General features: G+C 37.8%; 2 protein-coding genes across 4 annotated transcripts in view; one reads left to right on the plus strand and one right to left on the minus strand.

Annotated features, from left to right (window-relative positions):
• The first annotated feature begins 1,798 nt into the window (after positions 1 to 1,798).
• Positions 1,799 to 18,424, plus strand: LOC111157043 (kelch like family member 41). The gene is made up of 6 exons (XM_022518294.1): positions 1,799 to 2,973; positions 6,422 to 6,579; positions 6,703 to 6,810; positions 11,680 to 11,865; positions 13,535 to 13,681; positions 17,762 to 18,424. The coding sequence occupies exons 1-6, from the start codon at positions 1,864 to 1,866 to the stop codon at positions 17,871 to 17,873; spliced, it is 1,821 nt and encodes a 606-aa protein (XP_022374002.1). The 5' UTR covers positions 1,799 to 1,863; the 3' UTR covers positions 17,874 to 18,424.
• Positions 18,425 to 22,137: 3,713 nt separating this feature from the next.
• Positions 22,138 to 26,676, minus strand: part of LOC111142241 (FAST kinase domains 1) — a 47,987-nt gene continuing 43,448 nt past the window's right edge. For all 3 annotated transcript variants that reach the window (XM_022495288.1, XM_022495300.1, XM_022495295.1), the window contains 3 exons: positions 24,357 to 24,495; positions 23,440 to 23,554; positions 22,138 to 22,252 (listed from right to left, as the gene is read on the minus strand). In XM_022495288.1, the coding sequence (XP_022350996.1) occupies positions 22,157 to 22,252; positions 23,440 to 23,554; positions 24,357 to 24,495 (350 nt within the window). In that variant the 3' untranslated portion in view covers positions 22,138 to 22,156. The remainder of the gene's footprint in view (positions 22,253 to 23,439; positions 23,555 to 24,356; positions 24,496 to 26,676) is intronic.

A 26,676-nucleotide genomic window follows, 5' to 3' on the forward strand; every position in this document is an offset into this window, starting at 1 on the left:
GAAATGAGTCATTTATTGTTTAATCAAGGGAGCAGCTGTTAGTTTCTTCTAGTGTGTTAAAACCTTTAGTGACATCTATAAATGGAAAAAAGAGTCAATGAGCTCTTCTTTCAGCTGTTGTTTTAGCAGCTGACAGTACCTTTGACTTCACTGTGATGTAAAATAAAAGAAAAAAACCTTTACTCATAGAGACCTTGAAGTTTAAAAATACACAATTCACTGATCTAGGGACATTTATTCATTTGACAAGTATTTACAGAGCACATGAGGCCCTAGGGCTATAGCATTGAGCAAATTAAAAAAAAAAAAATTTCCTGTCTTCAGGGAGCTTATATTCTTTTGAGCAGGTTTAAGAATACTAGACTTTGAAATTATACAGTATTTTCTGCAGTCCCATTGAGTTCAGAAAATGTGACAGTAAAAATTTCGTAATAATTCATGAAGAGGTATATATGATGTCATCTGCATATAAACAAAAAAGATTGACGTTTTTTCAAATCATGACTTCTGCATTCTGTAATTAATAGGGTGTACTATTACAATCAACAACTTAGATTATGATTTCAGTTACTCTTTTTTTTCCCTTGAATAGGCTTGTTTTCCAAATTATGCAGGTGATACAGCACTTCTTCCTGATTTTGCTGTGTTCTGTTGACAACATTGTTTTGTTTGTTTGCTTAAGACTTTATTTATTTGACAGAGAGACATACAGCAAGAGAGGGAACACAGGCAGGGGGAGTGGGAAAGGGAGAAGCAGGCTTCCTGCCAAGCAGGGAGCCTGATGCAGGGCTCAATCCCAGCACCCTGGGATCATGACCTGAGCCCAAGGCAGGCGCTTAATGACTGAGCCACCCAGGCGCCCCTGTTGATAGCATTGTTTTCGTGGAGTTACATCTGTTCTGTATTTTTAACTTTTTATTTAATTTTTTTTTATTTTCAACACTTAAATCACAGAGTATTTTTAGTAATCATGTGATTTTTTTCTTTACCTAGTGTTGACTCTTAACTATTCCTATTTCTTTCTGAACTTGTTTCATTTTAACCTTATGCATTTATCCTACTTGTGTTATAATTGTTTGCCACATCAGATCCTTTGTAGAGAAAAGCAGGGTCTGAATAACAAATAATTTTGTAATGTAATTCAATACTAATTACAGTTTTTCCACTTAAAAGGGTAATTTAGAATGTTAGAAAAGTAGCAGTTTCTCTGCGTTTATTACTTCAATTATGACGAGATATTGTTATTAAAGGGTTTTTTTAATTATATTACTAGTACATAAATAGAAGTCTTTAAGTTTCCTACTTCAAAAAGAAAATTGTAAATACCACTGTTTTGACTAGAAAATAAAAATTTTTATGTAACAGTAATTGGAAAAGGGATTTTGCTTATGAGTATTCAAATGAACTCACCTCATATTCTTGACCTTTGCATCATTCATTCAGACAGCCAAGGAGTTTGCCACTAGACCATTTTTAGCGGACTGACTCATTTTTATGATTCAGTTTTCTGTCAGTTCAATAAACACTTTCTTTAAACATGTCTTTATGGGCCTATGTTCTAATGCTTTATGTAAAAGCTTCCCACTTCATTTAAATGGCTTGTTTCTTAGCTGTTTCCTTAGTGATTGAAAGTTCCAGTTGTTCCCTTCAATCTATAACAGCTGCAGGAACAACTCTTCTTTCCAAACTAGCTCTCCTGAATTCCCGTTGTTAGAGTTGGTATCTATATTTAGCTGGTGGGATTAAATTGCAAAGGCTTCAAGCTGGGCAAAGCACACCGATCTGCCTTTTTACAGCTAGACTTGTGTGCTGCAAGGAGCTAAGGCCTTCAGTGTCCCCTTCCTTACCCAGGTTACTCACAAAATGGATTCTCAGCGGGAACTCACAGAGGAACTGCGGCTTTACCAATCCACCCTTCTTCAGGACGGTCTGAAAGATCTCCTGGAAGAAAAAAAATTCATCGATTGCACCCTAAAAGCAGGTGACAAAAGTCTTCCTTGCCACAGATTGATTTTGTCAGCTTGTAGTCCTTACTTCCGTGAGTATTTTTTATCTGAAATTGATGAGGGGAAAAAAAAGGAAGTCGTGTTAGATAATGTGGATCCTGCTGTGCTGGATTTGATCATCAAGTACCTGTACTCTGCCAGTATCGACCTCAACGATGGAAACGTGCAGGATATTTTTGCCCTGGCCAGCCGCTTTCAGATCCCTTCGGTGTTCACTGTCTGTGTTTCTTATCTTCAGAAGAGACTTGCTCCTGGTAACTGTCTAGCCATCTTAAGGTTAGGACTTCTTCTCGACTGCCCAAGACTCGCCATCTCTGCCCGTGAATTTGTGTCTGATCGCTTTGTACAGATTTGCAAGGAAGAGGACTTTATGCAGCTATCTCCACAGGAACTGATCTCAGTAATTTCAAATGACAGCCTAAATGTAGAAAAGGAAGAAGCAGTATTTGAGGCAGTGATGAAATGGGTGCGAACAGACAAAGAAAACAGGGTTAAGAACCTTAGCGAAGTGTTTGATTGTATTCGTTTTCGCCTTATGACAGAAAAATATTTTAAAGATCATGTTGAGAAAGATGATATAATTAAAAGCAACCCAGAACTCCAGAAAAAAATCAAAGTTCTCAAAGATGCCTTCGCAGGCAAACTCCCAGAACCTAGCAAAAATGCAGAGAAGGCTGGGGCTGGTGAGGTGAATGGTGATGTTGGTGATGAAGACTTACTTCCTGGTTACCTGAATGACATTCCCAGGCATGGGATGTTTGTCAAAGACCTCATCCTCTTGGTTAATGACACAGCTGCAGTGGCTTATGATCCCACAGAAAATGAGTGCTACCTTACTGCACTGGCTGAGCAGATTCCCAGAAATCATTCTAGCATTGTTACCCAACAAAATCAGGTATATGTGGTAGGAGGACTATATGTGGATGAAGAAAATAAAGATCAGCCTCTACAGTCTTACTTCTTCCAGGTAAGAAGCGCTATTTTTATAAAAGTAGAGGCATAAAGGAAACTGTTATTTACCATTCCGTTAGCTGATGTGTGAATTATTCAGGCTGCTTGTGTTCTGTCCTGCTTGATGTCCTATTCCAGTCCCTTGCACTTTTGCTACTTCGAGAGCTGACAGAAATATTTAAATCAGTTAATTTAATGGCTTGTCAATATTTAAGAAAAAGTTTGGTGAAGAATGAGGTCGTAATTAATATGTAAGTGATGACTCAAGATTTTCTTTATACTCTTACCAAAATGTCAAGTTTTTAGCTGATCATGACTATGCTTTCTCAAAACCCAGTGTTTTAGTAAAACTTAAATTTATTCTTATATCTCTTCTGAAAAATAGGTTAGGTTATGACTTAGGGAACCTAAGACTTAGTACTTTACACATTACAAAAATGATAATTGATCAGATTTTCAGCCTTTTTCCAGGTTTTCTTGAACTGATCTGAAGTTCTTAAAGGTAGCATTTTATCTGTTATTTATGTTTACTGACTAAAATATAATTTTGTTGTAAATGAAGAGAACTTACGTACTTAATTTACACACTTTGGGTTACTTTTGGGGAAAAAGTATCTACACCAATGTGACTAACTTGAATTCATTAATTATATTTAGAAATTTTTATTTACGATAATTTTTTAAAGTAGGCTCCATACTAGTATGGAGCCTAACACTGGGCTTGAACTCACAACTCTGAGATCAAGACCTGAGCTGAGATCAAGACTCGGATGCTTAACAGACTGAAACACCCAGGTGCCCCATTAATTTTTATTTATGACAAGTGACCACATGTATTTGGATCAGAGTTGTACTTAGACATTATTACAAGTTAATCTGTTTTGTGAAACCCCAGAAGTATCCAGGAAAACAAATCCTCCAAACTAGTAGATTCTTTGTGGTTTATTTGAAGGGAGTTTATTTCATATTATCAACATGATATCTTTTTATCAATTTATGAAGGAATCAGTGGCTTAACTTTTATCTTGAATATTGCCAATACCAGTACTTTGTAGCTTACAGCTAGCTCAGAAGAGTTTGTTTAGGTCATAGCTTCCCAGAGCCTGAGGTTTATGGGCACTTGAGTTGGAAAGGCCAAAGATAAGTGTAGAATGTCATAGTCACTGTGTGCTCTCAGAGTGTGTGACATGCTATGCATTCACAAAATACTACTTTTAACCAGCTTTTTCTAATCTTGAAAAATTAAATAATACACATTAATCACGATTCTTAATTTTCAAAGTTCTGTCAAAAAGTGTTAACTACAAAATATAAAAATATAATCGAAGCCATAATCATAAGTATTGAATGCATGCCAGAAAATTTCCTAAGCCCTAATTTTAAATTCACTGAAATTTCAGAAAAGCTAAATTCTATTTAAAAGGTAATAATTATATCTAGGAAGTAAAAATGCCATCAAAACACAGAAGAACAAAAACAAAAAAAAAAACCAAAAAAATACAGATGAACAGATACCTAGAAATCATAGATTCAAGAAATACGTATAGTCTTTATTCTCTTCCATCTTGTTACTCTTCTTACTTTTATTGGCACAGCTTCTCATTTCCCTTTCAAGAAACCTATTTGATGTTCTTTATAGTTATAAAAAGTCACACAAAGTTGAAAAGATCGACTTCCTGTCATTGCGCATGCCTTGCTCCTTTTAAAAGGCACAAATAGTGCAACAAGGTACCAGGATAAAACACCCGACTATAAAAAGGGTTATTTATGACTCACAAGAGAAAGCACGTATGAGAATATCAGGTTTTATATTGTATTTTTCTTCTTGGTCACATCTGTTTAAAATGTCTTAAGTTAGGAGTAGTATGATCTTCGATTGTATGTTATAAATAGATGATGAGAATTCTTTACTGGGTAAGAGAGGGGATTTTTTTTTCCTTAGAATTAGTAGATTCATCAAATCTTTGAATAGCACCCCATCTTAAAGTACTCCAGGTCCAAACCTTGACCGGAAACTAGAGCCAGAGAGGTTAAATAGCTTGACAGCTCATCTATGAAAGTGCCTGGTAGGCAGTCTCCTATTACATTTGCTGTAGTAAGTGCCGTGACTGGGGGTCGTGTGGGGCTGTAGGCGGTACTGTCCAGTGTGAGCAGTACACCCTCCAGTCTGGGATTACAGCAGCTACTGTTCCCATTTAGAAAACAGTGGATTTATATAGCTTCTATTTGAATATCACTTAAAAGCTCTGTGAGCATTTAGCACAAAACCTGTCACAGAGCCAAACTTCATAAATGTTCATTATTTCTACTGGAGCACACACCACTTTCTTGATCAAAGGATTTGTTTTCAAGAAGGAAAACATTAGAGCTCACTATCTCGATGTTAAAATTCGTGACTGCGGAGCTAACAATATATATGTGAGGAATAAACTGCTCATCATATCTAGTCTTAATTAGTGCTTTACTTTAACCTGAGTTATGAGGTAAGATATATACAGACTTCTACAGAGATCCCTCCCTGGCCTGCAGCCTTTAATATCTGCACCTGCTCTTGGTATCCAATTATTCTGGGGTTTATTCCTTTTTCTTCTGCTACACAGAAGTAGCACGACAGAGAACAATCTGTAACTGCATTCCCTCGTGAAGATGTGTTCTCATGCCTTGGTGTCCTTAAATGCAAACTGGAAAATCTTATAAATGACCAATAGTAAGTGCTGAAACCAATGCCAGCCATACCCGAATGACCCATGAGAGCATGGGCACTTCGAGATCTGGCTTAGGCTTGCAGAAGTGGCATTCGCAAAAACAGGAAAGTTGCTTCTATTACTAATCGATTTTTTTTTTTTAAATAGAGACAAGGGTATTTCAAATGACTTCCAATGAAAGGGTTGGAGGTTATAGCTGTTAATACCTGCCTATGTCAGAAGAAATAAAGTGAAACAGAGAGAACCTAAACAATTCTGAAGACTAGAAAAAAGATGTTGCCTAACATCCCAGTTGTCTGTGGACTGAGCGACAGGTCCAGCTGTCCTGGGTGCCGGCTTGGGGAGTGTGTTAAATATAGCATTCTGGGGTCACTCACATACTGTGGCCCTCCCTACAGTGACAACCTCTCTTTCCTCAATGCCCTAAAAGTTTATGATGTCTTTTTTGAACCTGAAGAAGGCAACATGGGAAGAAACTTTGACAAGGAACCTCACAGTTCTAACCGATCACTAGTGACTCTATTCTCTCCCTCCTTTCTGCAGATTTTGGCATTTTAAGTAAGCCAAGTAGGTGTTCTCATTTTTCCTGGTATTCCAGAGGTAAAATATGATACTTTTGGATTGCAGTTTTATTTTACCTGCAACATCTTTGACTATGTCAGTGCATTCAACACAACATGTAAAATATAGCATATTGCTTGGTGCAACTTTAACTTTTTTCTAACAAGTTCCACAATGCCTCATATGTTTTTCTTTCAGCTTGATAACATAGCATCTGAGTGGGTTGGACTTCCACCTCTGCCTTCAGCCAGGTGTCTCTTTGGTCTGGGAGAGGTAGATGACAAGATCTATGTAGTGGCAGGCAAGGACCTTCAAACAGAGGCTTCGCTGGATTCAGTATTATGCTATGATCCCGTGTAAGTTGACATGACATTCCTGTTTCCTAAGCATTTGGGTATACGAGTACCTATTACATATTCGTAACCTTACACCCTGGCATTAACTGAAAGCACAGAAGTTCTACCATCTTTTCATTGCAGGGCTGCAAAGTGGAATGAAGTTAAAAAACTGCCTATCAAAGTCTATGGCCACAGTGTGATTTCACATAAGGGGATGATATATTGTCTAGGAGGAAAGACAGATGACAAGTAAGTACCCTAAAATCTCCTTATGGTTTACATCCAAATGATTTTTTTTTTTAAACCTTTGAGTTTTTTAAAAACTAAGCTCTAGCCCCAGTGTGGGGCTTGAACTCACAACCCTGAGATCAAGAGTTGCATGTTCTGTTGACTGAACCAGCCAGGCGCCCCTCCAAATGATTTTTATTGCAAGAGCTCTTAACTCCTTTCATTTGAACCTATATACTGAAATGGGACTTGGTTCTCATCCATAATATTTTGGAAGTTAAAGTTTCAAAACAAAATTTTGAAAAGCTATTAGAGGATATTATAAATGATTTCTAAGGGAAACTGGAGGGCAATTTAAATAAAATTGAAAATTGCTAACCTGGGGCACCTGGGGGGCTCAGTTGGAGAAGCGTCTGACTCTTGATTTCGGTTCAGGTCATGATCTCAGGGTTGTGAGAGGGACCCCTGCATTGGGCTCCATGCTCAGCATAGACCCTGCTTGAAATTCTCTCCTCCTTCTTCTGCCCCTCCCCCTCTCTCTTTCTCTAAAATAAATAAAATCTTTTTTTTAAAAAAAGTTGCTTAAGTAAACTTGTAGATTCCAGCATATTGCTAGGAACTAGCATGATATTGCCATCATAAGCATTCTTACAGTGAAAAAGCAGCATTTAGGAACATAATCAAGTCTTTAATTGGGATAATTTTTTTAAAAGATTTTATTTATTTATTTGACAGACAGAGATCACAAGTAGGCAGAGAAGCGGGCAGAGAGAGAGGAGGAAGTAGGCTCCCCGCTGAGCAGAGAGCCTGGGATCATGACTCGAGCCGAAGGCAAAGGCTTTAACCCACTGAGCCACCCAGGCACCCCAGGGCTAATTTTTAATTATATCTTACTACATTAAAACCAATAGGCTTTGGGGGCACCTGGATGGCACAGTAGATTAACCCTTGGACTCTTGGTTTCGACTTAGGTTGTGATCTCCAGGTCCTGAGATCAAGTCCCTAGTGGGGTACCCCTAGTTGGCCTCCCCAAGTTGGGCTCCCCACTAGGTGCAGTCTGCTTGAGATTGTCTCTCCCTCTCCTTCTGCCCCTCCCACTTGTGCTTTTGCACTCTCCCTCCCTCTCTAAAATAAATTGATAAATCATTAAAAAAAAAAAAACCAGTGGGCTTTCTTATTCTTTTGACCATAACTAAATAAAAATTAAGTCTACCTCTGTAATGTAACACTTAAAATATAACTGCTAAAGGGATAGTGTATAAAAATACTACAGATTTGTCCTTTCCATTCATAAAAGAGAATTTAGATAGATGAGTTTGAAACTGAAAAGCATGGGAACTGAAAAGAGTGCAGTTGTTTCCTAAGCAATGTTTCACTGACTTATTCCTGGACAGAGGGGATATTAAAAACATTTAACAACAGGTCACAAAGAGGCACTGATCAAACAGAACTATTGCACCTGGTTCACCCACTAGTGTCCAGTGTCTTGTGAGGAAAACAGGATGAAAATCATAGAACTTGATTTCTAGGCACTTCTGAAGGGATAGTTCGTTAGGAAAAAGATTTTGTAACTCAAGGGGAGAAGTGAGTTCAGAGTGCTCTAGGAATCAGTTAGTTAAATGAGTAGCCCATCTGGTAAAATGAAGATTTTCAGTTTAAATAGAAAGAATTAATTTCTTGGCCCTGAAAACTCTGTCTAATTTGGCTTTTGCCCAGGTTGCTTAATAAATAAAGATGTCAATCTTGGAAAGGGAACCAGAATTAAGAATTAAATGGACAAAGCAGGAAAGGAGAGTAAAATATGGAAATATGGAAATGTGCTAGGAATAAAGAACTCGATATTCTTAGTGAATAATTAAGGGTCATTATTAAATTAAAAAGATATATAACAGAGGAAATATGATTTTTTAAAAGATTTTATTTATTTATTTGACAGAGAGACAGCAAAAGTAGGAACACAAGCAGGGGGAGTGGGAGAGAAAAAAGCTGGCTCCCCGCTGAACAGGGAGCCCAACGTCAGACTCATCCTGAGACTCCCAAATCCTGACCTGAGCCAAAGGCAGATACTTAAAACTGAGCCCCCTAGGCACCCCAAAAAACGTGATTTTAAAAATCAGTGGGAACCTGGAGCGCTTGGGTGGTTCAGTGGGTTAAAGCCTCTGCCTTCGGCTCAGGTCATGATCCCAGGGTTCTGGGATCCAGCCCCACATCGGGCTCTCTGCTCCATGGGGAGCCTGCTTCCTCCTCTCTCTCTCTTCCTGCCTGCCTACTTGTGATCTCTGTCTGTCAAATAAATAAATAAAATCTTAAAAAAAAAAAAAAAAGCAGTGGGAACCTAAAAAAAAAGAAAAAGAATAAGAAAAAACAAAACAGAAACAGACTCATGGATACGGGAAACAAACTGGTGGTTACCAGAGTGAGGGTTGAGGATGGGTGGATAATATTGTAATAACTTTGTATGGTGCCTAGACTCACCATGGGGGATCATTTCATAATGTATAAAAATATCAAATCACTGTGATACACACCTGAAATGAATATGATATGGTATGTCAATTATATATCAATTAAAAAAATAAAGTAAAAATAAATGACTAATTATTTTAAAAAGGGCTTTTATACAGTCTATCCTGTTCCAAGATAACATATACTAAAATTTTTATATTTTCCTTAATCTAAGCTATTCCCATCAAATAAATATTTAAAGGAAAGCCATATTACAAACTTACTCGGTGCAAAATCTTATTTTGGGTATTTTTCCTGACTAAATGGCATGGAAAATGTGTATTAAGCAGTGTGTTCTGACTTTGGAAATGTAGTGACCCTGCCAAATGATTTGAATTGTTTCCTTCAAGTGGTATTAGTAACTAGGAAATTGATATGTCAGTGAAAGCATAGAGGTCTTGTCAGTAAGAATATATTAATCTTGAGAATATGATTAACCAAGACAACATTGCTTGACGAATGCCAAAGTCAAGAAATTTGAAATGAGTCATTATCTAAAAGTAAGCACTGAATCGCACTAGTTAAACCACTGGATTTGAAGAACATGATTTTGTAATCATGCCCTTGTCAAGAAGTTTTAAAGTAATACTTATAGTCAAATACTAGCAGAAGTTCTTCTACTCCGAATACATGCTTTTTCATAAGACTAAAGAAAAAAAGTTGTCCTCACAAAAAGTTGGGGATTTTGTTTGTTTGCTTTTTGACTTTACCAAATACATTCAGGGGTGCCTGGCTGGCTCAGTTGGTAGAGCACGTGACTCTTTTTTTTTTTTTTTTTTTTAAGATTTTATGTATTTATTTGACAGACAGAGATCACAAGTAGGCAGACAGGCAGGCAGAGAGAGAGGAGAAAGCAGGGGCTCCCCGCTGAGCAGAGAGCCTGATGCAGGGCTCGATCCTAGGGCCCTGAGGTCATGACCTGAGCTGAAGGCAGAGGCTCAACCCACTGAGCCACCCAGGCGCCCCTGAGCATGTGATTCTTGATCTTGGTGTTGTGAGTTCAAGCTGCACTGGGCATAAAGCGTACTTTAAAAAAGTGAAAACATGGGACGCCTGGGTGGCTCAGTTGGTTAAGCAGCTGCCTTCGGCTCAGGTCATGATCCCAGCGTCCTGGGATCGAGTCCCACATCGGGCTCCTTGCTCATCAGGGAGCCTGCTTCTCCCTCTGCCTCTGCCTGCCATTCTGTCTGCCTGTGCTTGCTCTCTCTCCCTCTCTCTCTGACAAATAAAAAAAAAAAAACTTTTAAAAAAAAAAAAAAAAAAAGTGAAAACAGGGGCGCCCTAGTGGCTCAGTCATTCAGTGTCCGCCTTCCACTCAAGTCATGATCCCAGGGTCCTGGGATGGAGCCCCGCATCGGGCTCCCTGCTCAACTGCAAGCCAGCTTCTCCCTCTTCCACTCCGCCTGCTTGTGTTCCCTCTCCTGCTGTGTCTCTCTCTGTCAAATAAATAAAATCTTTAAAACAATATATATAAAATATATATTAAAAAAAAAAAGTAAAAACAGGGACGCCTGGGTGGTTCAGATGGTTAAGCATCTGCCTTTGGCTCGGGTCATGTTCTCCAGGTCCTGGGATCAAGCCCTGAGTTAGGCTCCCGGCTCAGCGAAAAATCTGCCTCTCCCTCTCCTTCTTCTCCTGCCCCTGCCCCCAACTCCGTGTTTGTGCACGTGTACACACACACACACACTCTTTCTCTCTCTCAAATGAATAAATAAAATCTTTTTTAAAGCAAAAACAAAACAAAAAATGCACAAATATATCCAGCTAATCAATTATTATTTAGCATTTTGAACTCCCATCAGTAAATTATGGATAACTTCAAGGAAGATACTAACTCTGATAAGTACAGGTTTTCTTGGTAGCATTTAGCGTATAAAACTGTTCTCATTACTCATCTACTCCCATGCCTATAGTCCCAGATTTCTTAAAAATGCATTGGTGTATTAATGATATACTAAAATGAATTGAGCCATCATATTAAATTTAAAATAGGTACTTCCATACCTAATTTTTGAAATTAACTGATCCATTCCTAGGAGATTCAAATAATAAGATCAACTTAACTTTTTTATTACTTAGCACAATAAAAGATTTATGAATTTTTTTTAGTTCTATTCCTGTCTTCCATTAAATTTAGCAACAGAAAGGATTAAAATCTACTCTGTCTGGGCAGTTGCCAAAAGGAAAGTTACCCTACCTTCCAGTAGTATAATTAAGTTCCCCACATTTGGAATTGTTATATATTCAGATTAAGAATACTTTGAGTTTTTCTAATTCTGTTTTATGTATTTCAGATGGAAAGCAAAGCTAAATGATTAGCGAAATTGCTTCCTTCAGAAAAGGAAGTTTCTAAAAGGACCATTTTGTTGTCTTTTATGTTTACAGAAAGTGTACAAACAGGGTGTTTATCTACAACCCCAAAAAAGGAGACTGGAAGGATCTGGCTCCAATGAAAATCCCTCGTTCCATGTTCGGAGTGGCAGTGCATAAAGGCAAAATTGTGATTGCGGGAGGTGTCACTGAAGATGGTCTTTCAGCTTCAGTGGAAGCTTTTGACCTCACAACCAATAAGTGAGTTGCTGTATCTTACTACAGCATATTAATCACTCTACTTTCCAACTTTGGATGAAAATTAAACTTTCTAATTAGGGCATGGGGAGAGGAAGGCAGGGAGGCAAGGATTAAAAGGAAACATCTGGATCTGGGTTTCTTCTGCTGTTACTGGGTGTGAAATGCCTAACATTCTGATGCATTAAGTGGGTTTGCAACTTGGAATACATAAACCTCAAGTTAATGCCAGACTGTTCCATTTATCCTTTTTATTAACTTAACTTTGTGAGTTTAGTCATGCACAGGTAATGCTAATGAATAATCAGATGCATGTGGATGGATATACATATCTCCATATGGTTATTTGATTTGAAATATGTGGTTTGTGTAAGGACGGAAAGACCTCCACTTAGCTTGTGATGTTTGTAAAGTATGAATGCTTCAGAAATTTTTTTAATGCTCTTTATAATTTTCTTAAAATATTCATATATAAGCTTTTATTGGCTTAAAGTTAATGTGAAAAGATATTTGACAGATATTCTTTGTGTAAAATTAGTCTTTTTCAAATTTTTGAGCTCACTCATCTGGATAAGTATATAGTTTTTATACTCCTAGTTTAGCAATGAAGAAAAAATTAGAGTACTGTCATTACTTTTTTAAGGAACCATGTAATGTCTGATTACAAAATAGATGTTAGTATCTGAAAATCACCAAGGAATTTTTATGGGAGAGGATTTAAATTATCGTGAAAAATCATCTTTTTTGAAAACTGTGTATTATGAGTAAATACTCATAAGAAGTTAAAAAGCAACTCACAGAATTGTAAATACTCTATGCTCTTAGTTTTTTTCATATGTGTGTATAGATGTTTATATTTAAATTTGTATGCTTTTTGAGAAATAACAAAATTACACTAAAATGTTCCTTATGATTACTCTGGAGGCTATGATTATGGGTGATAGTTGTTTTCTTCTATACCTTTCTGTATTTCCAGATTTTCTCCAATGTACATATACTATTTTTATAGTTAGAAAAACAGATAATATCTTTAGAGTAAAGGTCCACTTTTAATGCCAGAGTAATCAAATAGAGAATTTCAAAATTATTAACTCATTCTAGATTCTTGATCCTGCCAACTGATTTGATTGATTTTATAGTTATGTGTCCTATTTCATATGGCTGTTAACATTAAAAAGTCCCCTTAAATCCTTTATTTAAAAAGATGTAGTATAAGTCATCAAAAAGAAAATTACCAACCCTAGTTTCTAAACTAGGATAATATAAAGTTAGTCACATGCCTTTATTGCAAAGGATTTGAAGATTTCTTGAGAAATGATGGAAATCAGAGTTTCTAAAAATGTGTTATTAGCATTCAAATGAATTCCAACACCGTAGGACCTAGGAGGCCTAGAACTGCCACAAAACGCCCACTGTTTGTATCACCATTGCTGAACATGCGAACTGATGAAGGAAATATTCTGGGATTGACATATTGAGAGCTTTATAGTTAATCTGGTTACATCTTTCCAATAAAGGAATATGTCAATATTTTTCAGTAACCAACTTAATCTTCTAGTTGTAGATGCCTTTGCTACTTGAATTTTTAAATTAAATTTTTATATAATTGTTCAGTAAATACATGTGACATTTCCTTAGGTTTTACATTGACTCTATTTTCAAAAATTCCTAGATGGGAAGTAATGACTGAATTTCCCCAAGAAAGAAGTTCCATCAGTTTGGTCGGCCTGGCTGGATCCCTATATGCCATCGGTGGTTTTGCCATGATTCAACTGGAGTCCAAAGAGTTTGCCCCCACTGAAGTCAATGACATATGGAAGTAAGTTTTTTTGACTCCCAGTTTTCAGGACTAAATAGCAAATCAAATAACTGATAACAGATAAGACAAACAATTTTGCAATAAAGAGTAGGCCAGACTTTCCCAACATGGATGCTTCTTCTTGGTAGTAGACTAAACACTTTTCGAACCTAACTGGACTTCTGCACGTGCCACTTACTTGAGCATCAAGTACTTCTTCTAATTGTGCCTGGGGAAGGAGTCTTCTGGGCCTGTGAATCGGGAAAATGAGAGTTGGACTGGTGATCCCCTGAGCTCCATTCTGGCTGTAAAAGTGTACTGCTCTAGGCATCTAGCAGAGCAAAGGCTACTTTCTACCCTTTCTACCAATGAGTACTTGATATCCTCAGAAAACAGAGTTCTGAAGAAACACATAACTTCTTGAGTTTCCATGAATTCATTAATTCTCTTTTGAATCTAATGTAAGTGGTTTTCCAGTTTTTGAGGATTCAGTTACAAAAGCTATTTAAAAAGAAAAAGTGAAAAGTAGCGATCCATTTTACCGGTCAGATGGGAGCTGGTCAGATGTCCCAAGTATGACACTTGCAGTTGTTACTCATTTGAGTATTTTAAGTTAGGCTTAAAACGAAGGTAGTATTTATACAGCGTGTGTGGGGTGGAGAATTCTACCATAGTTTCTGATGCTGTGAACACCCCCTGGAGAACGGGTGTATACAAGAAGTCTTGGGAGACGGGTAGATTGTGTCATGCATAGAGAGTCACGTAGTTGGGCAGGGCATACACTATGCAGATATCTGGTTACCATTAGGACACCTCATGGGTCTGCCAAATGATGCCTGCTGCCTTTAGCCCAGGAACTGTGCTTACTGAGAAAAATTCATAGTAGGTAGATCTCAGTTTCCTGAGGTGAGCATTACTGAGTTCATCCTGTACACTTACCCAGAAATTGCCAAACTCATGCTTTCCCTCTCAGCTTAAAGGCCAGCCCCCACTCTCAAGGATGGAGGCCTTTCCCTGGTCTGTGACCAGATTGTCCAGAACCTTGGATTCTGGATTCTTCAGGATTTCTGCCTCAAGGGATGGTCTATGGACTAGCAGTGGTGGCATCTCCTGAGAGTCTCTTAGAAATGCAGAATCCCAGGCCCCACCCTAAACTCACTCAATCAGAATCTTCATTTTAACAAGATTCCCAGGTGATTTGCATGCACATTTAAATTTGTAGGGACCGCTCTGAAAGAGGGATCAGTGAAGGCATACCACCAAGGCTGAGAGTGGAAAGTGTATGTTATTGGTTCTATACCTGACCCAGCACATGCCTCATTCCCTGGGGAATGGGAAGGCTGAAAGGCCCATCGCTTACCCAGGCAATTATTTTGTGCATCAAACATCATTTCCTGGTGTGTTGTGATAGTAACTAGCTGTGGAGAGGGCAAGAAAGAAAATGGCTATAAAGGCTATAAACTATTCCTCATCTCCCCTGCAAAAAGAAGGAGGAAGAAAGAAAAGTGGAAATTTCCAGGGAAGAAAGAGTCTAGACTTAGGAAGAGGTTGAGATGGAAAAAGACTGGAAGCAGTAGGGCAAAAAAAGAATGAAATAATGGGAGGGCTGAGAAGGTCAGGGTTTTTGGAAAACAGGGATGAATACCAACAGTGAGATAGGCAGTGATTCTTAACCCTCACTGCACATTTAAATCACCTGGGATGTTTTTTAAAATATACCAGTGCTTGGACTTCTGTGCAGGCCATTTATATCAGGATTTCTGCCGTCAGGTCCTAAAACCTTCTCAGGTGATTCTACCAGGCAGCCAGGGTTGAGAAACAGTGATTTTGGGAAATGGTGCCATCAGTCAGCTGAATCCCATCTGAGCCTCTCTGCTTCCTACTGGTGACCAAAAGCCAAGTTGCTTCAGTGGGAGGATGCTATAGGCAGCAAAGGGGAGCATCTCCACTAAAAGTAGCCCTTACCCTGCTGAGGGGGGCTTGAAAGAGGGATCCTCTCTGATGATGGTATATTTTGCAATTAGGACAGTGGTTCCCAAGGCTCACCCAGGGAGCTTCAGGAAGTATTGACACCTCTGTCCTACCACCACTGACTATGATTTAATCAGTCCAGGGTATGGTCTGGGCTTTGAAACTTTCAAAAGACCTCTGGTCTTTTGATTCTCATGTGCAGACAAGTTTGGGAACCATCTGACTGGGGAAAGGCAAGAATACATTCATCACTGTCTGCTTAGCTGTAAAACTTTAAACTTAGGTACTGGGGTTTCCACTCGGGTGATAAAATCTAGAACAATAATTCTCAAATCTTGCTGCATATTAGAATCCCTTAGGGAACTTTAAAAAAATGCTCATGCCCAGGCCATACACCATACCAGTTAAGTCAATCTCTGGGGGTGAGAGCCAGGCATCAATATTTTTAATGTCTCTAGGTGGGTTCTAAATGTGCAAGTCATGTTTGAGAACCAGTGATCTGTTGTGGTTCCCAAGGCAGCATCAGCACCACCTGGGTACTTGATAAATATGCAAATTCTCAGGCCTTACCTCAGATCTACAGAAACTTTGGGGAAGGAGTCCAGCAAACTGTGCTCTAGCAAGCCCTCCAGGTGACTCACATGTGTGCTAACATTGACAGCAACTAACCTGCAGAAAGGTGGCTGCCCATCTGTCCTCAGCTTCCTAGTGAATCTACCCACACATGCAGATGAAATTCAGAGACGAAAACTATCGGTAATACCAATATACCACATTCCAAACCTACATACCGCCTTAGTGTGATGTGTAAAAAATTTTTTTTCCATTCTTAATTTTTTTATTGAAATCTTTCCATTATTTAGGATTGACCAAGCTGAAAGTAAAAATATATCTGCCAAGAAGCAAATGCTTCTAAGACTCATTTACCCTCCTACTGCTTAAATGTGCTCACTTTCTCATTTAAAACTATTCCTTATCTTTTAGTGTGTTGCCCCAAATTTTGCAGAGATAATTAAGGTTCTTCCCTTTATTAGTTGTAAAATATTTTTGTCTACTTAGCATAAAAATCACTTGGTGCACAGTGCAAATGTTAAGATTAAATTTGGACCACTGATGATATTAAGTCAGATACCACACAGCTTACATAGGCATTAGCCAATTTTAAAAATTATTACTTTAAATCTTATTCATCATTATAGGATGATTTAGGGGTATTTCTTATGTGTCAACTATCGATAGCTTCTGGAGAAGGGGAGGATACTAAGAGGAGTAAGATGTTATTTGCCCTCAAGTACCCTTGAGCTTGTTGAGAACATAAATACAGGTGAAAAAATGAAAAGAATTATAACTGCTATAATAGATACTATATAAAGGACAATGTGAGAAATGAAGGGAAACTGTAAACTCTGCTTGAGGAAGGCAAGAAAGGCTTCAGAGAGAAGGCAGCGTTTCGGAATTGCTCATGCAGAGAAGGCATTCCAGGCACCAGGCAGAGTAGAGGCACACATATTTCAAAGCAATTCAAGTTGCCTGTATCTTTATAACCGTGATTCTTCCCCCCAGGGAACAACCTAGTATTAGTTCTTACCTAACATCAAGTGCAAAATCTAAGAGGAGTACTCGCACAAGACATTAATGGAGAAGGGAAATGGGTTCTTCTGGAGTGATCACTAGTGTCAGGTGGCATGCTGGGCACAAGTATATTGGAACAACTGAAATTATAATCAAGGCGTCTGGCCACCCCTGTTCTTCCCAGTTCTTACTCTTAAGGTAGAGTCAACTGACCTTGACTCATAGAGACTGGCCATCATTATTGGTCCAAAGGTGAATAACTGATGGTTTCAACTGTTGATTACTCTTAGTCTCTGAACAGTCTTTGATTCCCAGAAAAGGCTTAACTGCCTAAGCATCCTGATTAAATACCATGGCGGTGATTCAGGAGTTCAGACACACGCTCATTCAGGGAAAGCATATTTGGGGAGGAATGTATTCCACCAGTCAGGTGCATCCTCCTCTGGACAAAAGCCAATAGGATTTTCTCAAAAACCCATATTTGTATACTGAATACTAGGAAAACTATAGAGCTATTTAAAAACTGCTTATTGATTACTTTTCTTTTTTCTCCATCAGGTATGAAGATGATAAAAAAGAATGGGCCGGGATGTTGAAGGAAATACGTTATGCTTCAGGAGCTAGTTGCCTAGCAACACGTTTAAACCTCTTCAAACTGTCTAAACTATAAACGGGGAGGTGAAAAAAAAAATACAATAGAATGGGATGTGTTTTGTTTGGAAATAGGGCTTTAATTTATTGTTTTTCAAAAGCCTACGCAGAGATTCATGTAGAAATTATTCACTAAATTACTGTCCATGAGGTTAGCAGTGGCATCATAACCTCAAGTCATTGAAATCCTAGGTGTAATGATCATTGTTTAAAACCATTTTCTAGTAAGAAATTAAATATTAAGTTGAATGGATTATTTCTTTTGTTACTCTGTCTCAATCAACTGTAAAGATTTCTAAATTTGAGTTGTTTACGAATTCTTTCACTTGCATTGTTACGGTAACTTTACACTCATTTTCTATTATATATTAAATTGGAATGAAATATGTACATCTACATTTTTTTAATGTCTAAAGTATCAAATATCACTTTCCCTTGCGCTTCAAGATATGACAAGAATCCTATGCATTATGTTAAAGATTACATGCCATAAGAAAACTTTGGAAATGCCTTTTAAGAAGTGTAATAAATGGGTCTCATTTGAAGGGAAAAAATCTCTAAGTAGTCAAATTCAAGTGGTCTTCCTTTTTTTCTCCATTCCTTTTGTGATACTAGTATATTATTTAAATCATATTAAATTTTTTTTTAAATTAAACACCAGTAAACAACAGTCTTCAAGCTCCTAACTACAGTATCTATGGTAGAAGGGTTAAGGATTGTCCTCAGGAAATGAATTGACTCTAAATTGCCAGGCATTAGTTGCGGCCAGTGAGTGTACTGGAGGAAGGTATGTATTTGTTGGTTTAAGCTTTATCTATATTTTCCATGAAAGAGCTACCTATTCATAAATTTCTGATAGAAATAGACTGTATTATTGCATTTTCTGGGATGTGAAACACCATATTCAATATGTTGTTCTTAATGTACACACTAAGTTGACATCTCAGTCTGTCCACAACCATCGATGCTTCCACAGATATGTTTGCCTTCTATCCTTACACATCTTATTTTCTGAAAAACCTGACTTGGAGCTAATTTGGAATGTTCCACTATTACTTGTCAGGCAATTCCATGAAGAAAAGATGAGTCTTCATACAGGATTATTGTCTCTACCATAAATATGGGAACTTCCAACAAAACCCAGTTTTACTTTGGATCTCTGATGTAGAATCCTGGGTACTTTTCTGTATTGACAAATACTGCCCTAGACTATACCACCGTTATACAATCCACAAATCCTGAGGATGGGAAACTCCACAGGTTTTTCAGCAGATAACTCTTTGGAAGAGAATGTGGGAGATGCTTATAAACTAAGACACACTTAAAGGGGGTGAGGTGCAAATTATGGTCTCTATAGAGATGCAAACCTGAATGATAAAACTGTTAGAGGAAGTGCTTACTATAAAAGCAAGATAGTGGCTACTTTGGGGGACCCAGGGGATCCTGGGATCATGACCTGAGCAAAGGAGGACACTTAACTCACTGAGCCACCCAGGCTTCCAGCTAAGTAACGATATTTTAAACAAGGTACTTCAACTAAACCTAAATCAAATATCAACAGACCAAAACTTAACGCAGGACCCATGTTTTATAGCTATGCTTAAGACTCAAGGCGCTCTGGCTACCAACTTCTTTAGGGACAGAATGAACTTAGAGGGTCATTAAGTCAGAAGACAGTAAGTTTCAGATGCTAATTACCTGCACTTGCACCAGGTGGCCTGAGGATAATTTCTGCCCAGCACAAATAAATCATTCTTGGAAGAAGGGATAGGGGTTATATCACATAGTAGGCCTTTAATAATTATTTTATTGAATAAATGTGTGTAAAACAAGAGAAAATCATTATTTCCCCATCATGGGTAGGAGAAGATCAGGTCAAAATTGGTCGATTTCCCACTCCCATCTCTTTATTTCCATTTATTAAAAAAAAAAAAAAAATTCTGTCTCCTCCCACTTTCTATTAAACCAGTCAGATTTCCACACACACCCCTTCCCCAAAACTCCTCCTCGCAAGGTTACCAATGATTTTCATGTTGCTAAGTTTAATGGACATTTCCCAATCCTCGTTTTACCTGAGCCATCAACAGCATCTGATACAACTGCTCACCCCCTCCTCCTCCTCCTTGAAATGCTTTCTCGACCTGGCTTCTAGGAAGTATCACTACCTATGACTGTCCCTCCTACCTCAATGGCCATCCCTGCCCAGCCTCCTTTGCTCATTTCTCTTCTCCTTGACCTCACGTTGGGGCACCTGGAGCTGAGTCCTCAGACTTCTCCTCCGTTCACTCTCCTCTAATCATATTATAGTGATTTCACCTACTTTCATAACTTTATTTTTTTTAAGATTTTATTTATTTATCTGACAGAGAGATCACAGGTAGGCAGAGAGGCAGGGAGAGAGAGAAAGAGGAAGCAAGCTCCCCGCTGAGCAGAGAGCCCGATGCGGGGCTGATCCCAGGACCCTGAGATCATGACCCAAGCCAAAGGCAGAGGCTTTAACCCCCTAAGCCATCCAGGTGCCCCTTCATGACTTTAAATACTGCTGACAACTTCCAAATTTGCATCTGACATCTGGACCTCTGCCTTCACCTCCAAACTCATTAAAATGCCTATTTGGTAACTCACTTAAGATGTTTAAAAGGTCACAGGGATGCCTGGGTGGCTCAGTCAGTTAAGCATTTACCTTCAGCTCAGGTCATGATCCCAGGGTCCTAGGATTGAGGCCCACACTGAGCTCCCTGCTCGGAAGAAGCAAGGGGCCTGCTTCTTCCTCTACCTGCTGCTCCCCCTGCTTGGGCGCTTTCTCACTCTGACAAATAAATTTTTAAATCTTTTAAAAAATTAAAAAAAAATTTTTTAAAAAGGCATCACAAACTCAACATTTCTAAAACCAAACTCATGATCTTCGCACCCACTGCACCCTCCTATTTCTTCCTCCAGTAGACTTTCCCATCTCAGTCAATAGAATTAATATCCTTTTAGTTGCTCAAGACAAAAACTTACAAGTATCTTTGACTCCTTTCCCTCATACTTCTTTTCCAGTGAGTGAGCAAATTTTGTTGCCTCAGCTTCCAATACATCACAAAAATCTGACCACTTCTCATTACTTCCACAGCTACCACTCTAAGCCGACCATCTATTTTTTACTTATTTTAAGTAGGCTCCACGCCCATTGTGGGGCTTGAACTCATGACCCTGAGATCAAGAGCTGCATGTTCTACAGACTGAACCAGCCAGGTGCCTCACCGACCAACATTTTTTGTCCGGATTATTGCAATGACCTTCTAATGGGTTTCCCTGCTTAAACACTTGTCTCATTGCAGTCTTCTCCCATCTCACTGAACAGAGTAGCCTAAGTGATTCATTCCTTTATAGAAACTTTCCAATCGCTGCTTATCTCACTCACTATAGCCAAGAGGTTGGGCATTATGTATTTGTTATCTATGTTACCTTTTCTCATATTATGTACTTCTACCCTCAACCTCCCATTTGTTCTGCTCCAGCCACAGGGGATTCCTTGTTATTCTTAAATATGTCAGGCATATTCCTACATCAGGATCTTGGTCCCTCGCCTGGAATACTCTACTGCCAGTTAGCCTCACCTCCTCAAGTCTTAATGCAAATATCACCTTAGTGAGTCCACCTCAGATCACCCCATATAAAATCATACCTATCCAAAATATTCCTATCCCCTGCCCTCCCAATTTTTCTCCATATCACCTAATATCATCTATGGCACAGTATATTTTATTCCTTTTGCTTGACTCTACCCACAGCAGATATGCTACATTCACTGCTGAATCCCCAGCATCTAAAACACTTCCTGGCACTTAGGCACTCAAAGAACGAATTGTAAACTAAGTTTCTCAAAAGCTACAAGTTCCTTATATTAAGAATTTTTATACCATTTCCCAACCAGACAGTAAAGAAGTATTGGAAAAAGTAAAATGTTAATTTTATTTTTAAGTTTTTAAAAAGATTTTATTTATTTATTTGAAAGAGAGAATGAGAGAGACAGAACATGAGGGGGCGAAGTCAGAGGGAGAAGCAGACTCCCTGCTGAGCAGGGAGCCTGATGCGGGACTCGATCCTGAGGCTCCAGGATCATGACCGGAGCTGAAGGCAGCTGCTTAACCAGCTGAGCCACCCACGCGCCCCTGTTTGTTTATTTTAATAGGTATTCAGCTGACCTTGAAATCCATCAACTCTGAACTATTAGTTTTTCATTGAGTCAGGAAACATAATTAAAAATAAGTTCAGCTGGGACACACCATCATCACTAATTTTAAATAAAAACTACAGTCATGATTTGCCTTCCCCAAATATACATTTTCTCAGGTAGTCCATCCGAGCTTCCTTTGTTGACAGTGCCATAGAGTTCCATTCAAAGTGCGGGATCTGTAAAATATGCCAAAGCAACAACAAAGAGACATCAGGAAAGACTTGTAAGCACCACTAAGCTGAGCTGTAGGAACCTGCAAAATTAGTTTACATAAGCATAAGCCATTTTTAGAAGCCGAGTTGATCCTTCTTCCTGATAAAGCCCAGACACCTACTTTTTCCTCCCAGCTTTTATCCTCCTATTCCTACAATACCAACAGCAGACCATTTTTCCTATGTAGCTTTCCAACATACACAAACCAGCCTTTTTCTCTTGTATCCCTACCCATCTGTATAGTGCCTCTCTCGTAAGATAAATAAAAAAAAAAAACAATAGATCTTCCAAAGACAATAAAATGATTTTTATTTACCATTCAAGAAAAAATGGAGGATGTTCTGTTTCAGAGAGATTTTAATATAACATTTTTTTAATATTTAAAAAAGGTAATTCGAGGGCGCCTGGGAGGCTCAGTGGGGTAAGCCTCTTCCTTCAGCTCAGGTCATGATCTCAGGGTCCTGGGATCGAGTCCCACATCGGGCTCTCTGCTTGGCAGGGAGCCTGCTTCCTCCTCTCTCTCTGTCTGCCTCTCTGCCTACTTGTGACCTCTCTCTGTCAAATAAATAAATAAAATCTTAAAAAAAAAAAAAGGTAATTCTAGAACTTTCACGTTAAAAGGGAACATATACTGGATGGACCTAGACAGTATAATGCTAAGTTAAATAAGTCAGACAGAGAAAGACAAATACCATATGATTTCACTCGTATGTGGTTAAGAAACAAAACAAATGAACAAAGAAAAAGAGAGACCAAAAAACAGACTCTTAATACAGAGAACAGACCGCGGCCGTCCAGCAGAGGGTGGGAGGGGGGAAATAGATAAGGGGATTAAGAGGTACAAAGTTAAAAAAAAAAAAAAAAAAAAGGTACAAAGTTCCACTTGCTAAATAATAAATCACAGAGATGAAAATAGAGCACAGGGAATATAGTCCATAAGACTGAAAAAATGTTTGGTGAGAGATGATCACTACATTTAATCGTGGTGAACACTGAGTAATGTAGAGTATACTGTTGAACCATTATACTGTATAGCTGAAATGCATATAACACTGTATGTTAATTTATATTCCAATTTTTAAAAAAGGAAACACATGTACAGCCAGTTTTCTGGGCTTTTTAGAGACTGAATTACATGAGTATTTCATACCTGAATTACACGATAGCCCAAAATTTCCAACTGTCGTTTCTGCATAGAGGATTTTCCTTTTAAGTGAGGGATGTTTCTACAAAAAGCTCTTGAATCCAAAAATTCCAGAGCAATCCTACAGAAGATAAAAAAAAATTTACTTCTGAAATCAAAATGAGAAACAATAATTACAAGCCTTTCAAGGAACAAAGTTGCATCTTTACAAATTAACAAAAGCCAAATGAATACAAATGAATATGCTATTTTTCTACTTAAATCAGTCATTGATGGGGGCGCCTGGGTGGCTCAGTGCGTTAAATCCTCTGCCTTCAGCTCAGGTCATGATCTCAGGGTCAGGAGCCTGCTTCCCTTCCTCTCTCTCTGCCTACTTGTGATCTCTGTCTGTCAAATGAATAAATAAAATCTTTAAAAAAATAAATTAGTAACTGATGAAAAGTAAGCTTATTTATTAGAATTTACACCAAATTACAGTAAAAATCTCCATGTTTTCATTCGTTTCCTTGTCCAATATATATTTATTATGCAACTACCATACAGAAGGCACAGTGAGGATCCAAACCTAAAGAGACAGCTGACAGTCTAACAACATGTGATACATCTTAAGTCACTGCAATACAGTGTAGGAAGAGGTTAAGTGCTACTGGGTAAGTGGAGAGGTAGCGGAGCTCCAAAGAAGATACTATTTGCTTCCAGTGAGGACAACGAGAAGCTCAGCACTTTAGAGACACAGCCAGGCACTGGAGAGCAAAGGACAAACATAAAGGGCAAAGGCAAAGAAAAGCAAAGGCACAGAGGCAGAATGCAGGAGATAAATGAGGAGCAGATTCTCCTACAATCGATCCTTGATAACCGAGTTCATTAAATTATGCCAAACTTAATGTTTAACTAACAAAATCTGAAACTAAGAAATAAGTTACCTTTCAGCTCCTGGTGGCAATCTTGATCCAGTTATTTGGGTATTTGATTCCCAGTGCGTTTCTGGCAGACTCCCCAAAGTTATACTGTGGCTTCCATATGGAAGAGCTTTTTTTCTTTTATCCAAGATACACTCAAAATCTGTAAGTACAGGAATCAACAGTATGAATTAAGTAAATTCTTACAGGTAAAAGTTTAAGATACATTTTAAATTTGTATACATATAGCACTATACATGTATATACACACACATATGGAAGAATGATGTACACCTCCCTAATTATTCAACTTGTTTTATAAGATGTAGTCCAATGGCACCTCTCTTTGAAAATCAATCAATAAAAATCAACCAGCAAGTATTACTAAATTATATTTAGCATGGAGTTATATTTAGTGCTGGTATAGGCCAAGTCACATTAAGAGTTTTATTTTAATCCTCTTAAATCTCTTGGTAGCATTTGGAGGAAGCTAAACCTAGTCATCTGAAAACTAATAAAGGCAAAGATTCAAACAAAGATTCCTGTCTGAACTATACATAAGAGTAACTAAATAGCTGATATGGGAAAAAGGTCTCTTTAGACAAATTCCAGCTAATCCAGAAGAAATGGTAGCTGTTGAATATCACTACTTTACCACCCCTAATGAGTAATCAATTTAGACAATAATTAGACTGATAAAATCTGTACATGAAAAACTCATAGAACTTTCTAATGGATGAGATGATGAATTTTTAATAGAACAAAAGACAACCAACACGATGTGTCTTCTGATATGATGCAATAAGAAGTACATACCACCTATGAAATCATCTGGGCAAAACAAACAGACAAAAAATCCCAACCTGAATTTAACCTGAATCTATTCAAGGCACTAGATCTAGGAAGTGACTTACAGGAAAATAAGGGATGCAGGAGCAGGTTAAGAGATACAACAGAGGTATAACTGAAAAGTCTAGAATGTGAAAAAAAAAAACTTTTCAATAAATAAATAGTGAGGGGAAAAGAGAAAGGGAGAAGTTAAAAAGGCTATCAACCAAATGTAATGTCTGGATCCCAATTTTAACAAATAAACAGTAAAATAAAACATATACAAGACAACTGAGACATTCGAACACTGACAAGCTATGTGACATTAAGAACTTATTATGAATGGTGGTAGGGGTGACAATGATGGTACCGTAGTTATTTATCTTTTCAGATAAACATTTTAAGATGATATGTGTGATTCGCTTGAAAAGGATCAGGTGGGACTGTGGTGAGTGAGTGCTGAATGGGGGTTCATCATACTGTTCTATTTTCTGTATATGTTTGAGATTTTTCTGTAATAAAAACAATTGTAAAAGTATTTAAACCAAGAGAAAAAGAAAGGACAAATGAAAAAAGAAACAAGAGATGAAAAGAAAAGAGTAGGTTTAATTATCTGCTTTTTATACATAAGGGAAACTGGGGCACTGAAGCAGCTTCAAGCTAACTATCAAACAAGAAATACAGTTCTCTCACTGAGAGAATGAATTCTGGAGCTAGAATGCCTAGGTCAAATACTGGCTCCGCCATTTGCCAAATATAACCTTGGGCAAACAATAATGTCTCAGCCTCAATTTCCTTCTCTGTGAAATAGAATAATTTATGTACCTGGTAGGGACATAATAAGTTTATTATATATAAAACACTTTAAACATAATAAAAATAGGTAGGTATATCATTTGCTATTGATGTTATTATATGAAATTGCAGCACTATTTGACAGATACATGTCCCAACAAAAAGCCCTAAGGATTAAATAAACCATGACTTACTCAATTCAATGAAATATGTATGCAGTCACTAAAAATAATGTATATATTTGGGCACAGAAAAATATTTGCAATATATAACCATAGCTACAAACATTATAGAATAAGCCATTTTGGTTTAAAAGAAGTCAGTTACAAAAAAAGAGAGCAAAAGTAAACAATGGTTGTATCATGGTAATTTCTCTTTTTTTGTTATCTGTGCTTTCTGGTTTTTCTGTAAGTAGGTATCCTGTGATTTTTTTTTTTTTAAGCGAGTGTTGTTTTTTTAAACCTTAAGCACTGCTTCTAATCCATAGTTATTAATCATACTATTACATTGTCTTAATTATGCTATATCCTTATACATAAATATTACCAATTAAATCTTCTTTTAATGATTTATATACATTTCACATTAAAATAAGCCTCTTGACAACAGGAGGTACAAATATGAATTGGAAATACAATGGTCTTGGGATAGAATAATCCTAGTTTCACTGCTAATTATGTTATGCATGACTTGTTATGCGTGATTTTTTTTCTTTTCTGTA

The sequence above is a fragment of the Enhydra lutris genome, unplaced genomic scaffold (genome assembly GCF_002288905.1).
Source record: "Enhydra lutris kenyoni isolate GAN:26980312 unplaced genomic scaffold, ASM228890v2 scaffoldscaffold1, whole genome shotgun sequence".
In the NCBI taxonomy this organism is placed as follows: domain Eukaryota; kingdom Metazoa; phylum Chordata; class Mammalia; order Carnivora; family Mustelidae; genus Enhydra; species Enhydra lutris.